This window comes from Centroberyx affinis, unplaced genomic scaffold (genome assembly GCF_046629955.1).
Source record: "Centroberyx affinis isolate AG114_WGS23_722 - 3 ecotype Tasmania unplaced genomic scaffold, CSIRO-AGI_Caff_v1 ptg004966l_1, whole genome shotgun sequence".
NCBI lineage: Eukaryota > Metazoa > Chordata > Actinopteri > Beryciformes > Berycidae > Centroberyx > Centroberyx affinis.
Genome location: NW_027282439.1, coordinates 13,923 through 31,298, shown reverse-complemented (window position 1 = coordinate 31,298; position 17,376 = coordinate 13,923). Strand labels below are relative to the sequence as shown.

Sequence of the window (17,376 nt, the reverse complement as noted above, 5' to 3'; positions counted from 1 at the left end):
GTGTGTATGGTGGTAAATCCTGATGCTGGTGGTGTTTGCAGTAGAAGTCGTTTGCTGTCTGCAGGTTTTTGGCCTTGGTGACTCTGATCAAGCCTGTTCAGATCCCACTGAACAGCGCAGTGTGGGTTTTTTTTTTTTTTTTATAGATTCCAGAAACCAGTCGAGGAGCGCTTGATTTACGTGCTCAGACGCTGACGGGGTTCAGTACTGGGCACTTGGTGTTTAGAGGAGGGTGTCTGAGGTCTGATTCTCAGGTTTGAAACCCAGACTGGTGTGGAAAATACGAGCCGAGAAGGAAGTAGGGCTGGACGATAATTCAATATTATCGTTTATCATCTTTCAGTGGGATTATATTGTGATGATATGGTGATTTTTGGGATATCGAGACGCACAATTCTGCTGTCTGAACTGATGAGAAGAAGCAAATTTTATTTAGAAACTCAGACAAAATGAAGTGTGGTAGGAATATTATGTGAAGATTTCAGTTCAGTTTGACGTCACTCCAAATATTACCATTCGGTTCAATATGATGAACATTAATTTGATTATTTAACGTGGTTTTGCTTATGTGAGCCATATCGTCATATATATTGATATCGAAAAAAATCCTTATGATTATCGTGATATTGATTTCAACCATATTATCCAGCCCTAGAAGGAAGAAGGAAGGAAGGAGGAGGAGTAGCGCTCTCTCCTCCCTCAGCAGCTCCTGCCGACGTGCCCCTGAGCAAGGCACTGAACTGCTCTTCTCTGTTTCATATCATTATGAAATGAATGAATGTTTTTTGGCTGCTGGTCAGACTTTGAAGAATCACTTTGGGCTCTGGGAACTAGGGATGTAACGGTATGAAATTTCACAGTACGGTATCTACCAAAATACCACAGTATACGGTATTTCACGGTATAAATTTGTTTCCCCCTTTTATGGCTGCTGTGATGTTCATATATTAACGGAGTTAAACCTACGAAGAGTTTGTTATTTAGGCTACGTATATAATCACAACATTATCCACCTAAACAAGATGTTGGATTACGTTTGCAGTGGCGTTTTTTTTTTTTGTAAAACTCTTATTGTTTCTGCCGTTTTAGCAACGAAATGTGGGGAAAGGTCTTCAGTCTGCTTGAATGAAACGTTTTTTATTGACTGCTGTGTGAGCAGTGAGATAACGTTAATGTTCTCGCGCTCTGCAGTACAACATTGGATAGTTTATTTTACATTAAAGACGGAAAATACACACAACAATCTTGTAATCTAGTGCAGTTTAATAATGTATATTAAATTACAAAGTCCACTGTTGCAATTCAATATTGCTAGCAACTTGAAGTGTGATGTTTCATTTTTCCCCTGGCTGTCAGAGCGGAGCTGTGGATAGGAGTTAATAGTTGAGTTGGTGTGTGTTTAGTAGTTTATAGTTGGGTTAGCGTGTGTTTAGTAGTTTATAGTTGGGTTAGTGTGTGTTTAGTAGTTTATAGTTGGGTTAGTGTGTGTTTAGTAGTTTATAGTTGGGTTAGTGTGTGTTTAGTAGTTTAATAGTTGGGTTAGTGTGTGTTTAGTAGTTTATAGTTGGGTTAGCGTTGTGTTTAGTAGTTTAAGTTGGGTTAGTGTTGTGTTCGTAGTTTATAGTTGGGTTAGCGTTGTGTTTAGTAGTTTATAGTTGGTGTTAGCGTGTGTTTAGTAGTTTATAGTTGGGTTAGTGTGTGTTTAGTAGTTTATAGTTGGGTTAGTGTGTGTTTAGTAGTTTATAGTTGGGTTAGTGTTGTGTTTCGTAGTTTATAGTTGGGTTAGCGTTGTGTTTAGTAGTTTATAGTTGGGTTAGCGTGTGTTTAGTAGTTTATAGTTGGGTTAGTGTGTGTTTAGTAGTTTATAGTTGGGTTAGCGTTGTGTTTAGTAGTTTATAGTTGGGTTAGTGTTGTGTTTCGTAGTTTATAGTTGGGTTAGCGTTGTGTTTAGTAGTTTATAGTTGGGTTAGTGTGTGTTTAGTAGTTTATAGTTGGGTTAGCGTTGTGTTTAGTAGTTTATAGTTGGGTTAGTGTTGTGTTTCGTAGTTTATAGTTGGGTTAGCGTTGTGTTTAGTAGTTTATAGTTGGGTTAGCGTTGTGTTTAGTAGTTTTAGTTGGGTTAGCGTTGTGTTTAGTAGTTTATAGTTGGGTTAGCGTTGTGTTTAGTAGTTTATAGTTGGGTTAGTGTGTGTTTAGTAGTTTATAGTTGGGTTAGTGTGTGTTTAGTAGTTTATAGTTGGGTTAGCGATGAGCGTTGGATAATGAAAACGTGCAGTGGAGCTGCTCAGCAGAAGACTGGCTGTACTGGGAAGCTCCAACATGGGTTTGTGTAGAAATGAATGAATGTGATGCAGGGTGGAGCTGAAAATGAAAATAAAACAAAGTTAAAATAATGGGTTTTAAAATATAGAGAGGTTTCCCTGGCTTGCAGAAAGTCTTAGTTGGTGAATGTGTGGGTGCATCAGGTTTTCATGGAGACAGGCAGCCAGAAACTCTCTGACATCACTAAATAAGAAACAACCAACTAAACTTTCTGGGACAAACAGAAGACTCAGGCTCCTCTGTTCCTTCAGCTGAGGATGCAAGTGGGCAGATATGAGTTCAAAAGTCTGCAGACTAGATGGTATAATATCTGTTTTTCATGGACTCCAAATGTATTCAGCACTGGACTTTTCATGTGTTTAATGAACTTGTTTATGTCCTAACAGTGTGTCAGCCAGGCAGATTTCAGGTTTTAATATCGGTAGAAGCGACTTTTTACCAACTCACAGCATTTCCTCCATTTCTAACCACACAGCTCCAACAACTCTCTGATACATGGATCTAAAAACCTTCTCTTCTCTTCTCTTCTCTTCTCTTCTCTTCTCTTCTCTTCTCTTCTCTTCTCTTCTCTTCTCTTCTCTTCTCTTCTCTTCTCTTCTCTTCTCTTCTCTTCTCTTCTCTTCTCTTCTCTCCCCTGCTCTCTTCTCTCCCCTCCTCTCCTCCCCTCTCTCTCTCTCTCTCTCTCTCTCTCTCTCTCTCTCTCTCTCTCTCTCTCTCTCTCTCTGTAGTTGAGCAGTATGCCTCCTGATGCCTGCAGTGAGTTTAGTTTCTCCAGGAAGGGTCAGCTGATCGTGAGCGCCACTCATCCGACCAGCAGCTTAGCCCCGCCCACCCAGTCGGCCCCGCCCACCCAGTCGGCCTCTCTCCTGACCAACGGCTCGGCTCCGCCCCTCCGCCAAGCTCCGCCCTCGCCCGACCGCCTCCAGACATGGATCCTCACCGCAGCCAAGGTGGGTGGAGCCATGCCACACACACACACACACACACACACACACACACACACACGCACACACACCACAGCATGCACAGAACCACACATAGAGCACAGCATGTACCGTAACCCATGCACACATCATGTGCACACACCACAGCATGCACATACACACACATGCACACAAAGTGTACACAGTAACACACACATACACACACACACACACACATAAAGCATGCATATAGACATACACACACACACACACACACAAGCACCCAGCATGCATATAAACACACATACAGACATAAACGCATGGCCAAACCCCTGAGCTGACTGTGTGTGTGTGTGTGTCTGTGTGTGTGTGTCTGTGTGTGTGTGTCTGTGTGTGTGTGTGTGTGTGTGTGTGTGTGTGTGTGTGTGCAGGGCCGTCACACGGAGCTGGTGGCCCTGTCCCGGCCTCTGTCTGGTGGTCTGGGCTTCAGTGTTGTCGGTCTGAATCCTGAAGGAAGCAGCAGCCAGGGAGTTTTCATCAAACACATCCAGACTGGAGGAGTCGCACACAGGTCTGATGATAATACTGCTACTGCTACTGCTAATACTACTAGTACTACTGCTAGTACTACCACCACTACTACTAATACCTCCACTGCTAGGAGTTGTACTGGCAGTACTGCTACTACTACTGCTTCTACTATTGGCAGTACAACTACTGCAGTTACTACTGCTCTTACTACTACAACTGCTACTTCTACAATGACTACTATTACTACTGCTAATAGTACTACTACTAATGCCACTACTACTGCAACCACTGCTATTAATATCACTGCTATTACACTGCTACTACTACTTGTACTAGTACCAATACTCGTACTACTACTACTGCTACTTCTATTACTACTACTACTACTATTAGCACCACTACTTATGTTACTACTATTACTGCAACTGTTAGTACTATAACTACTGTTACTACTACTACTACTATAAGTACTACAACTCTTGTTACAACTCTACTATTATTAGTACTAAAACTACTGCTACTACTACTACTATTAGTTACAGCAGCTGTAGTACTACTACTGTTAGTACTACAATTACTGTACTGCTATTTCGTCCAACTACAGAGCCATGTCACACAGGTCTGCTCCTCTTTTTCCTTCTTCTCTTCTTCATATTCTCTCCCTTCCCCTCTTTCTTCTTATCGTCCTTCTCCTCCTCCTCCTCCTCCTCTTGTCTCTCACTTCCTCAGTGTTACCATGGTGATCAGTGATGTATCTGTGTTGTTGACAGTGTGTTGTGTTGCTGCTGTAGGGACGGGCGTCTCCAGGAGCGGGACCAGATCCTGGTGATAAACGGCAGTCCTCTGGAGCCGGGCCTGGGCCAGCAGCGGGCCCTGGCCCTGCTGCAGCAGCCCGGGGAGAGGGTGGAGCTAGTGGTGGCCAGGGACCGCCCACTGAACGCATCATCGGCGCCGGCCACGCCCATCAACACGGTAAGAAAACACCGGAGTTTGATTGGATGAACCAAACGGGTTTCTCATTATTTATGAAGCGACAATGAACATAAATGCAGATAGAAATACATGAGAATAAAGACATCAGTTTCCCAGAGTGTGTTCAGCTGTGGAAACGCTCCACCACTGAACACACTGAACATCAACATCTTCATCACAGACAAACACACACTTGATGATGAAGTAAATCCGGGGAAAACACACGACCCGAGTTCTTACAACGACCCAATCTGGTGACAACAAACCAAAACTAGCATGGACATTTCTCTTTCCACACTTCCTGGATTTTGTTTCCCTTCTTCACGTTCAACTCTCATTGGCTGTCGTCGGTTTCTATTCTGTAACGCCAACGCCACATTTAGTGACTAATGTCCTAATGACCCTTCATGCTATTTCTGTCTTACTGCTTTTATGTTTCTAGATTTTTTGTGCCTGTGTTGATGTGTTTGTCTGAATTTCTTTGTTACTAATGTGATCGAGCACAGAGAAGATTTCATTAGCTGTGTTGAACTGACATGGCAACAGATTCTTACATCTTCAGTTTATCAATAGAATAAAAGGCATTAGAACAAGTGCAGGACTCAAGATGGCAGGCGCACATGTGATACTAAACTGGAAAAACTTAGGGACACAGGAAAGATAGGATAGGATCATGAAATAAAGTTACTTTCCAGATCTAATTTCCAAATTTCCAAATCATTTTGGGGTAAAAAGAAATCAGTACTTGAAGTTCATTCTAAAATATCTCCAAAATCTAGAGGATCATGGATGTGAAAGTGTCTAATTTAGTCAACTGACGACTTAAGTTCCCCGCTGTCCTTTAAAAAGCGCCGTGGTTTGGTTTGATCTTGTTCCGTCAAAACAAAACTCTTGAAGAGAATCATTCCTGGTTTTAATCCCAACTTGCACATTTGCTCCTTGTGTCGTTTTATATGCAGTATGGATTTATTTTTAGGACAATATGCTGCTAAACCAGCAGAGACCTGGAGCATCACTGAAATCATCTTTGTCCTGTACTGAGTGTTTGGCCAGCGCCTGGGTTTACACACACACACTCACACACACACACACACACACACACACACACACACACACACAGCTCTTTTGCATTATCCAGCAGCTTGGCTGTCACTCAAAACAAGCATCGCTGAGAGGGCTTCAATCATATCTGGAGGTCACTTTCAGGCCACGCCTCCGTATCGGACCGGGACTTCCTGTTTATGGCGAGCTGTAAGTCTGTTGACATTGTCTCGGATGATTTTCACGACCTTAAAGCCTATAGGAAATCAAGTTAGTGCTCCTCCTGCAACATCGGCCCTGACAATATGTATTTAAGTCTGAGAGGAGGCGCAATCAATGAATGTCGACATGACAGGGAAGTCAAAGACGAGGAGGGAGGGAGGGAGGGAGGAGGAGGAGGAGGAGGAGGAAGAGCAGAGGAGAGGAGAGGAGGAGGAGGAGAAGGGAGGAGGAGGGAGGAAGAGAAGTTGAAGCTCCTCCTCATGGAGAATCCGTCCTGACAGAGTAAATGTCTCCTCTGCAGGGAGGTAAAATCATATTTAAAGATCTGCTTTAAATCCTGAACAACTCTGTTCAGGATTTAGAGGAGGAGGAGCAGGAGCAGTAGGAGGAGGAGATAACAAGCAGCTTGGAGGAGAGAAAGCAGAGGGAGGAGACAAGAGAGGGAGTTGGGAGGCTGGAGAAGAAGAAGCTGGGGAAGAGAGAAAAGAGAAGGAAGGAGGTGAAGAGGTGTGGCAGGGTTAGGAGGAGGAGCAGGAGGAAAAGGAGGAAGAGGAGGAGACAACAGGTTGCTGGAGGGGTGGAGGAGTGGAGAGGGGGAGGAGAGAAAAGGGAGGAGGAAGAGGAGGTGATACCAGGCAGCTGAAATGTTGATGAAGGAGAAGAAGGAGGTGAGAAGCTTTGAGGAGGAGGAGGAGGAGATTATATAAATGGGAGATGTAGAGAGAAATGCAGAAACAGAGTGGACCGTGTGCCACCGAGGCCCAAAGCCCGGTCTGCAGCTGGACCGACTCGCTGTGTGCTTTAGTTGTAAATATCTGTAAATATCTGTCATGATGAAGAGCTTCATGATGAAGAGCTTCATGATGAAGAGCTTCATGATAAAGAGCTTCATGATGAAGAGCTTCATGATGAAGAGCTTCAGGATGAAGAGCTTCATGATGAAGAGCTTCATGATGAAGAGCTGGACAGATCAACCTGACTCTCGGGCCTCCATGGCAGCAGACCGATGGTTTAGAGAGACGCTTTCCCCCGGACATGAACCTGCATCCTGGTGACCGGACTGTGTTAGGAACAAACAAACATGCATCAAGTCCAGGAGTACAGGTACCCAAGATGCACCAGACTGAAGATCTGATCACTCAGACCACACATGTAGACTCATTAGCAACATAATTTAAATGCAACAAGTCTGCAATCCACATACAGAAACTATGGAAAAGTACAGGCAGCATTTTGACGAGGAAAGACAAATCCAGTGTCAGTGTGTATACCAGAGACACATTTTAAATGTTTGTATTATTACTGTTGTCTCTTGGACAGGCTTCCCTTGTAAAAGAGAAACTTTTCCTCAATGGGACGTCCTGGTAAAATACAGATTAAATTAATACATTTTAATGGCCGGTGTAAATATGATCCAGCTAAATTTTATCTAGACACAATCTGGATAAATGACAGGAGGCCAGATGGAGTTAGGAGTTTTAAAAAGCTTTTATTGTGCCCAGTTAAAAAGACACGCCTACATTTTACATTTGGTCATTGTGGTAATGCTGAAGACACGGACAGACACAAATACACAAAGACACAATACCAGAAAAGTATTGAGAAAGTAGAGTATATCATATGTAGATATGTGTCAGGTTGCAGCTGCAGTTCTGACCGGGATAGGGAAATGAGATAATAATAATAAACTTTATTTATACAGCACTTTTCAAAACAAAGTTACAAACTGCTTTACATGGTTGCACCAGGATTAAAATATTTCAGGACTGAGGCAAATAAAATCAGGCAATTAAAATAATACAGAAATAAAATGGAATAGAATAAAAAAACAACAACAATAAAGACAATAACAATAATAATAATAAAACAAATAGATAAGATAATAAACGTGTGCTAGAATTAATAAAAGGCTTTTTTAAAAAGATATGTTTTAAAAAGTGATTTAAAAGATGTCACTGATTCTGTCAATCAATTCTAAATCTGCCTGGTAACCAGTGAAGAGGCTAAACAGGGCTGATATGATCTTGTCTTCTAGTATTTGTTAAAAGCCGAGCAGCTGTGTTTTGTACCCGCTGAAGGCGTGAGATGGTTTTTTGGCTCAACCCTGAATAATATGAATTACAATAATCTAACCGAGATGAAATAAAAGCATGGATGACCTTCTCGAGATCGGGCCGAGAGAGAAAAGACCTGATCTTTGAGATGCTCCTTAATTGATATAGAGATGTCTCCTCTCCCCTGGGGTCCTGGGGAAAATGTTCCAGTCACACATCATGGATTCAGTTTTTCATTAAGTCTCCAACAGCCAAATATTTTAGCTTTCTCTGTCGACTTCCTCGGTGTCAGGTGACCCGTGATGAATCCGGCAGAGACGACGTCACCGTGAAAATCGCCCTGTAATTTCCATCCTAACCGAGGTGAGGGGTCAGAGGTCGTGGTTGACTTAAACCGTCCCCCAGTGTCTGGTTTCGTTGGACGGGGAGGTGAACGTGAGCGAGGGGAAATGAGGCGGAGATGGGTCAACATGGCGAGGTGACGCACGCCATTAACCCCCGACGCTCTGACAACAAGCCGGCTCTCCTCTCCACACTCACTTTAATTACATCAGTGTTTCCCAGACTGCACTGCAAAAAATGTCCATCCAACAAGTCATTTACTCTCATATTCTGCCTTCAGATCTTATTTTTCTTAAACCAAGAGAAACATTGTGCAGTGAGGAGAGATAACTCCACTTGTTTCCAATGCAGCTTCACTTTTTCAGGACTTTTCTAGAAATGAGTGTCAGTCTGTTGAAACCAGTCAGAATAAAGCAGATCACTGCTCTGCTGTCAAGAAAATGACTCTTGATTCTACTGAATTCTTGAAACAAGTTCAATTGTATTTGAAATAAGTGAAATTATCAAACTGCATTGACAGATTTTTTAACTTATTTTTAGAAAATTATGATTTTAGTCAAGTCAAGTCAAGTCAAGTTTATTTGTAGAGCACATTTAAAAACAACTGCTGTACAGTGCAAAGATGCCAGACAGTGGGCACACAATGAAAGAAACAAAACATATCAAATACAATGAATAAGAGTACACAGAAATCAAAAACAGGACAACAACAAGTGTATACACACACACACACACACACACACACACACACACACACACACCTCTACCCACAGAGAAGTCAGGAGGATTCAAACGCTAAGGAGTAGAAATGAGTTTTTAACCTGGATTTAAAAGTGTTGATGGAGGGGGCGGACCTGGCAGAGAGGGGAAGGTTGTTCCATAATCTAGGGGCTGAAACCGCAAAGGCACGATCTCCCCTGAGCTTCAGTCTAGACCGTGGAACGACCAAGAGGTCTTGGTTAGACCACCTGAGGACCCTGGGGGTCGCAGGGGTGCAGAGGAGCTCTGACAAATAAGCAGGCGCTAACCCACTAAGGGCTTTAAAAACAAACAGTTTAAAATTGATTCTGAAGCGTATGGGGAGCCAGTGAAGAGAGGCCAGCACAGGGGGGATGTGGTCCCTCTTCCTGGAGCCAGTCAGAAGCCTGGCAGCAGCATTTTGGACTAGTTGTAAGCGTGACATGGAAGATCGACTAATACCAAAATATAGGGAGTTACAGGAATCCAGTCGAGACGAAATAAAAGCATGGATGACTGTTTCAAAATCACAGAATGAGACAAATTGTTTGATTTTGGAGATGTTTCTTAGTTGGAAGAAGCTGGCTTTTACTACTGATTTGACCTGTTTTTCAAATTTGAGGGCCGAATCAAATATCACACCCAGATTTTTGGCAGACGGTTTGACATAGGTAGCTAGCTGGCCCAGGTTTTTGGTAATAATGTGGAATAATTTGTGGAATCGGGAGGGCCGGATAAAACAATTTCAGATTTGTTGTTTAATTGAAGAAAGTTTTGAGCCATCCAGCAGTGTATGTCCTCAATAATACTCAATAATAGACTAAATGACTAGTTAAGATGAAGATGTTTTGCAGTTTGGGGTCTGGGGGGCCCCGGGGTCCCTGAGGGGGATTCCTGGGGATCCTCAGCAAAATGAAGAATAGTTTAACATCACTATAATCTGTGAGAAATTATCCCAATTAAAGAATCTATAAGAATGACTGCTAGAAGCCCTGCATTTAAATATCCAACAGACTCATTGTTGAGAAGCGAGCCAGCAGAAAGACAGGAGAAAAACGGCGTGGTGACAAAGAGAGAGCAGGGCCTGGACTTTTAATGCGAGCTGAGGAACACAGGTTCACCCCAGTCGTAATGATTCTGCCCCGCTGTATTGTCGGGTCATTATCACACGGCATTACACTGTCCCTCTTGTTTGTGACCCCCCCCCCTCCTCCCTCTCCCTCCTCCCTCGTTGGATCCGGGCCACGTCCCGCATACCAACCCTCCGATCCGCCTGCTTTTGTTTTATTCATGTCCCGTTTCTATTGAGGTCGCGTTTAATGGAGCGCCGGGCATAAAAAACACAACTCTGGATGGGATTTTATTGCCGTTCCCCCTGGCCTGGCTAACTATCTGTCACCCAAAGCCAAGACTCCGTTCCTGGGCAGATCCAGACAGCTCTGACCCTCCATTACAGCTGATGTGTTGTCTTGGCGTGGCTCCTCTCACGTCTTGTTTCTGTTGGAATCAGGCCGACGCTGACAGGAAACACTGTGGGGCTTCACTATAATGTCGCTCATAAAGACAACGAGTCAAACATCACTCCACAGCCTTTTTCTATTTAGTGTGTATTATCCTACCATAGATTAGGACAGTGTGTCAGGGAACGCATTCAAGGGTTTAGAGGTAATTTATTGCTCATGTAAAAATGATGAAAAGCAGAAAGAAGAGGGACAAAAACGTAACAGATTGTGCGATTAAAGAAACCCAAGGGGCTTGTAAAACTGCCTCACCTCAAGAGAAACAAACTAAAACACAACTGAGGCGGACTTAACTCCTCGAGGAACGTTACCCCCCCCTTCCCCCGTCCCCCAGTCACATGACCAACCACCTGTCAATCAACACGCCAAGGTCAAGGGTTGAGTCATATGTGAAAACAAACAGTTCCCTGGCTCTGACAACACCGGCCTTTCTCCGAGCCTACATCTCTGCTTATCAGTAAAAGCTGAGGAAATATTGACCTTGTTAAACGCAGGCTGCAGGGTTCATTTTATCTCTAAAAGCCGACAGCGAGCGGGAATGCTGCGCGGCTGCATCGCTCCGCTCCGACACGCAGCTCATACCCGACACCGCTCTGCAGAACAATCTGCGACGCTCGTCCTTATCAAGAGTTATTTACCGTAGCGCACCGGGACGTTTTAGGGATTTAGGTCACATTCCTGTCCGGAGCGACTTCTAAAAAGGGAGCAGAGAGAGTCCAGTGGCTTGATCTTCGACACTCTGGCTGTTGCTGGGATTGAACCTTGGACCTTCCGGTGACAGGACGGAGTCTCTGCCTCTAGCCTCAACTAACTTAATAATGTGCTCTTCTGGGGCTCCCTCTAGGGAAGTAGTCTTTTCTCTTGGCTTCGCAGGGAGGTCAGGGGTCAGGGGTCAGGGGTCAGGGTCTGGAGCTCGTAGGGATTCAGTGTTTTGCTCAGTGACATTTCAGCAGGGAGGATGTTTGCCGACCCGGGGGTTTGAACCCAGTTTGTTTGATTGAAGAACGGTCTCTCTAACCACTTGGCCAAACTAGCAGTACGCTGACATGTGAAGTGATTTTAGGCTTGGTCCCAGTGTCCCATCTCGAAATGTCCCAGCCTGTCCCAGACTGTTCCCAACCTGTCTTAAACCGTCTCACAGTTTTCCAAACCGTTACCAAATTGTCTCAACCTGTCTCATAGTTTTCCAAACTGTTACCAAATTGTCTCAACCTGTCTCAAACGATTCCCAAACTGCCCAACATGTTCCCAGCCTGTCCCAGACTGCTGCAAACTGCCTCAGACTGTCTCAAACAGTCCGCAAACTATTCCCAACCTGTTCCCAAACTGTTCCCAACCTGTTCCCAACCTGTTCCTAAACTATTCCCAACTTGCTCCCAAACTATTCCCAACCTGTTCCCAAAATATTCCCAACCTGTTCCCAACCTGTTCCCAAACTATTCCCAACCTGTTCCCAACCTGTTCCCAAACTATTCCCAACCTGTTCCCAACCTATTCCCAACCTGTTCCCAAAATATTCCCAACTTGCTCCCAAACTATTCCCAACCTGTTCCCAACCTATTCCCAACTTGCTCCCAAACTATTCCCAACCTGTTCCCAAACTATTCCCAACCTATTCCCAACCTATTCCCAACTTGCTCCCAAACTATTCCCAACCTGTTCCCAAACTATTCCCAACTTGTTCCCAACCTATTCCCAACTTGCTCCCAAACTATTCCCAACCTGTTCCCAACCTATTCCCAACTTGCTCCCAAACTATTCCCAACCTGTTCCCAAACTATTCCCAACCTATTCCCAACCTATTCCCAACTTGCTCCCAAACTATTCCCAACCTGTTCCCAAACTATTCCCAACTTGTTCCCAACCTATTCCCAACTTGCTCCCAAACTATTCCCAACCTGTTCCCAACCTGTTCCCAACCTGTTCCAACCTTTTCCCAAACCGTTGCAATTGCCTCACTCTGTCTCAGATTGTCTCAACCAGTCCCCAAACTATTCCCAAATTTCCCAATCTGCTCCCAATCTGCTCCCAACCTGCTCCCAAATGGTTCCCAACCTGTTCCCAACCTGTCTCACATCCCTCTGCTGTTGACTGGGATTTTGTTATAATTCTGTAACTATGTATTTTGCAATACTGTAAACATGCAGGGAAATGCAGCTTAGTCCAACTGTCTGCAGGCTACAGACTCATCCTGACCTGGCCTGTTGCTGCTGTTTTTGTAGTTCTCTTTTTCTTACTTTAATGTAAAGTTTCTATGGTATTTTTATTTGTCGAGTGATTTTTGTGACCTCTGGGTCCTTGAAAACCGTTAAAACCCACTGCAGAGTTCCAAAAACACATGGGAGTCACTGAGTCAGTGTTGTTTTCTTTGTTGCTGAAAAACAAAGTTACTTTGAAGTTACATTGTTTAATTAATGAGGTATTGGGCCAAAACTAGATGCAGTGTGAAAAGCCACATTTTTCATGGCTGTAAATTGGTCCTGAGGGAACCTGGACTCCATCGAGGGAACCAGACTGTTTGGTTCATTTAGCAGAAAACTAGCAGCTAAAGTAGAAACTTCAAGCTGACCGGTCCGTCCAGGCGGTGCTGCGGTCAAACTCACAGCAGGATCACATTTAATCCACAGAGCTTTTATGTTGCTGTAAACTATGTGCAGTTGTTCTCCAGGATCCCAGGGATCAAACGTGTTGATGGTGAAACTTATTAGACCTGGGTGTTGATTATAGTATTACTGCACCAGTTTTCGATGCAACTCTTATTCACTTGCCAGATGTTTTCATCATGAAAATGTCATGGAGAGCTTGTAAAAATAAAAATTGAGGGAAACAAATTCAGTTTAGTTTACACATGCATAATCAATGCCTGACTAGAAAAATTGAACACATGCAGCAGCTTCATCCTAACCCCATGCAGCTGCAACACAGTGATTCAGCAGTGAGGGATTCTCCCATTTGAAAAGAATGAACCTCCATTGGAAAGCAATGCATTTAACGCATTAGTGTGATCCTGACCTTATCAAACAAACAGCTCTTTCCAGCGGCCTGGGATCAGCCGGCAGAGAGGAGGCTTGTTTCATTAGACAGAGGAAGACCTCTTCTATCAGATCAGAGCTGTAATAAGAGACCAGAACTACCTCTGATTACAGCCACTTCATAAAAACCCTGGGAGGACTGTGTGTGTGTGTATGTGTGTGTGTATGTGTGAGTGTGTGAGAGAGAGAGAGAGAGATCAGGTGGTTAGCCAGCCTGGACGGCAGGACCCAGGTATCTTCTCCAGCCTCTCCATTGATCACCAGCTGGTATCAGAGTTGAAGAAATCCTCTCAGCGCTGGGTAATTACTTCCTGAGGTTAAACTTAATGACCTCTCACCTCAGGACAGATGGCCTCTGAACCAGCCGGCTCACTGTGTGGCTGCTGCTCCCCTCTGTTCTGTGGCTGATCGTCCCCCACTGTGAAATCAGAGCGAGGGGGTCGCTCAGCTACAGCTTTCATTTATCCATCCATGTCTCAGACACCACTGATCAGATTTCAATCAAATCTGGGGAATTGATACATTTCACCACTGTGTTTTCAAAATTACAGATTGGCCCAAGGGTGGCACCACATGTACAGGTCAGGACAAGGTGACATAGTTGTTGTTGTTGTTGTTGTTGTTGTTGTTGTGCTGTTGCCTTGATTCAGACTCATGCGACATACAGTATCTACAAGACCTTAAATAGTCTTAAAATGTCTGAAATTTAGCTATTTTTTCTCCCTCTGGTCTTTTGGTTGGCTTACTGTTTTCTTTGGCTGAGTTTGCACTGTGTCTACTAGTCCTTAAATAGTCTAATGATGTATGAAATTGAATTTTCAGAATTCCAGTCCTGAGAAGTTCTTAACTACAGTTAAATATAGCCTTTAAATCCTAAATACAGTTTCAGAAGTCTTGTCTTTTTCTGGTGCGCTATGTTTGTACTTCTGAAGTAAGAAATCAACCTGACAACCTCACAGACTGCTTTGCTTTTGCATTGCTTTTTTTTTTAATTGTTCGATCAGAAATGCTGTTTGAATTAGCATTAAAAAGGTGCAGACACCATGTCATGATATAGAAATGCAATTTGCATCGACACCACTAGCAACCTGTGCTACTGTCCGATCCGTTGTCAACATTTCTCTGGTCATGGATCAGTCTGGTGATGCAGGCAGCTGCTGTGTGGAGGCTGTGGTGAGAACACATGGTTAGATTTTGGTTAGACATGGTTAGACTGGGTGTTTCCTAAGGACATGCATGACCTTGTTGTCCATTTGCTTTGGTCTGAATCAGGGGAGGAGTTGTTACTTTATTCATTGCTTCAGTTATCTGTGTTGTACTGGACAGTCAATTCTTTCCTGGGGAATAAAAGTCATAATTCAGCGTGCTTAACCCATAATGCTCAGCGTTTCCTGTAGTTGGGTGGAATGACGGTCGGTCAGGTTCTCAATCTAAATGAAGCGCTCTGTGATCGGTTTGGAAACGTTCAGAGTAACCGCCGTCTGAGCAGAGCCTCAGTCTGGCTGCTGTGTTCTAACAAACCAGACCAGCTGCAGGGTTGGAAACAGCGGCTCCAGACCAGCTGGGTGTGAAAACGCCCCGATTCTCCACAGCATCAGAGCTGAAGGCTCCGGGCGTTTCAACGCCGCCGCTTTGAATCCAGTTCATGACCTGCATGCTGTTTCCCCCTCCTGTCTCTCTGCAGAAACACCTTAAACCTCTGATTCACCATGTGACCTCGAGGTCCGAGAGTCCGAGGGCCAAACAGAAACACTACAGCAGCTGATTTCACAGCTGTTAGCACAATGTCAACCAGAGCGGAACTGAAATCACCCGGTGTATTGATTGACTGGAATGAAAAGACAATTCCAACGTGTTTTCCATCCCTTTAATGTTTATTCTGACAGTTTTTACATGCATACATTACATTTAAATATATTTTTACATCAGTTTTGCCAAACCTCTCAGGCTCATTCACTCTCATTCAGTCCCAAACAGCAGAGAAAACAACTGCAGACTTCTGATTCAGTCTTTAAAGGTGATCCATCACTTTGAATGAGAAGCCAACAATCGTTTTTTGCGAAAGTCGCATCAGAAAGCCGACATCAGACTGTAAACTTTTACATTTTGAAAGGAGTTCATATTAATGTGCATTTGAACGCTGCGAGAGCCGAGACGAGACAGGAGGTCGTAGTTGGAAAAACAACTAAGACAAAGGAAAAATATCAAATATCTCCTAACGTTATAAAAGCTGGAAAACCATCTTCAGCGGTGTAAAACAGGAAGGGAATGCAGGACATGAGCAGAAACTCCAATCAGCTTGGAATGATCCTTTAAAACCACTGTGGCTAAAACCTGGACTAAAATCTTAGTTTGGTCTCGTTGTTTTAAAGGTCCACATGGTGTAAAGCAGGACTCTCCTCTGTGGTGATAAAGGAGTTGGATGGTCTATCTAAACATGGTGAAAGTATCAAAACTAAATCCACACAATCCATATTAGAAAAGCGAGCACATTATCATTTTTGTAAGAAATAATAGACTAACAAAGTGTTTTTTCAAAGCGGTTGAGCGGTTGTCGTCGTTTATTACCGGAGAGTTTTCCCTACCTGTAGCCGCCGGGCCGCGGCGTCTCACGTTTCACTCTGGAAACGGTTAGCCGATCGGAACGGAGGGTCGTTAATATTAATGAGCCTTAAAGACACGGAGACAGAAACGGCCTGTTCTTGGTAAGGCTCAGAGAGATGCTGGAAAATGAACGTGGAGAAATGGATTGAGAGTGTTTTTGGTTCATGACACCACACACACAGCTTTGAATGGACAGAAAGACACAAAATAAAACTGTGGACACTGGAGGATATGGAGCTTTAATTGAACCCCCTGCCTGCTGTCCTGTGTTCATGTTAGTTTGCAGTTTTAAATAAAGTTTGAATGAAATCTGTGTGTCTGTCCTGTAGGAGCAGTGGGGTCATGTGGAGGAGATCGAGCTGGTGAACGATGGATCCGGTTTGGGCTTCGGCATCGTGGGAGGGAAGGCGAGCGGAGTGGTGGTCCGGACGCTCGTACCCAACAGCGTGGCGGACAAGGTGAGCCAGCCTCACCCCGGGAGCATTACTTCAGAATATTATCGAATAATGACTTTTACTCTTCATGTCATTTTAATTAAACTGTGCTCATTTTAGATCATGGAAAATGTAGTGATTATTGATTAGCCGGCAAAGCCATTACAAAATTACATCAATCTTTATCTTGTATCCGGGCAAAAGAGGACTGTATATCATTTAATAGCATTAAACGCACAATATGTAATTTTCTGCTGCTAGGGGTCTCTCAATCAAAACAATAAAAAACGCACCCTTACCTTGATTAAAATTACAGGTTTCTCTAGGTTTGAAAACATTTGGGATAATGTAAGCACACAACTCAACAAAATATATAACATAGGTCTAGTCGTTTTTAGATATTTTAATGCGGAAAAGTTACATATCGGGCCTGTCTCTAATATTTTTTTATATGAAAAATAAAACCCTCATCATGACCTTTGGCTGAATACTCTGTGTTTATAAAAAGTCAAAGTCCCAGAGTTTGCCTCTGTGGGGAAGTTGACTTTATTTCTCCATCAAGAGAAACATCTCACTGCAGTTTCATCCTCTGCAGCTTTAAATCTCTTCATTCAACACACAGAAATTAAACAAATATAACT

General features: G+C 43.6%; 1 protein-coding gene across 1 annotated transcript in view; it reads left to right on the top strand.

Annotated features, from left to right (window-relative positions):
* The window catches only part of LOC139666375 (inaD-like protein), a gene marked incomplete at its 3' end in the record, with an annotated part of 36,564 nt that overhangs the window by 5,603 nt on the left and 13,585 nt on the right, over positions 1-17,376 (top strand). Inside the window, exons 4-7 of the mRNA XM_071545567.1 lie at positions 3,051-3,272; positions 3,677-3,816; positions 4,568-4,748; positions 16,631-16,759. Coding sequence (XP_071401668.1) covers positions 3,051-3,272; positions 3,677-3,816; positions 4,568-4,748; positions 16,631-16,759 — 672 coding nt within the window. The remainder of the gene's footprint in view (positions 1-3,050; positions 3,273-3,676; positions 3,817-4,567; positions 4,749-16,630; positions 16,760-17,376) is intronic.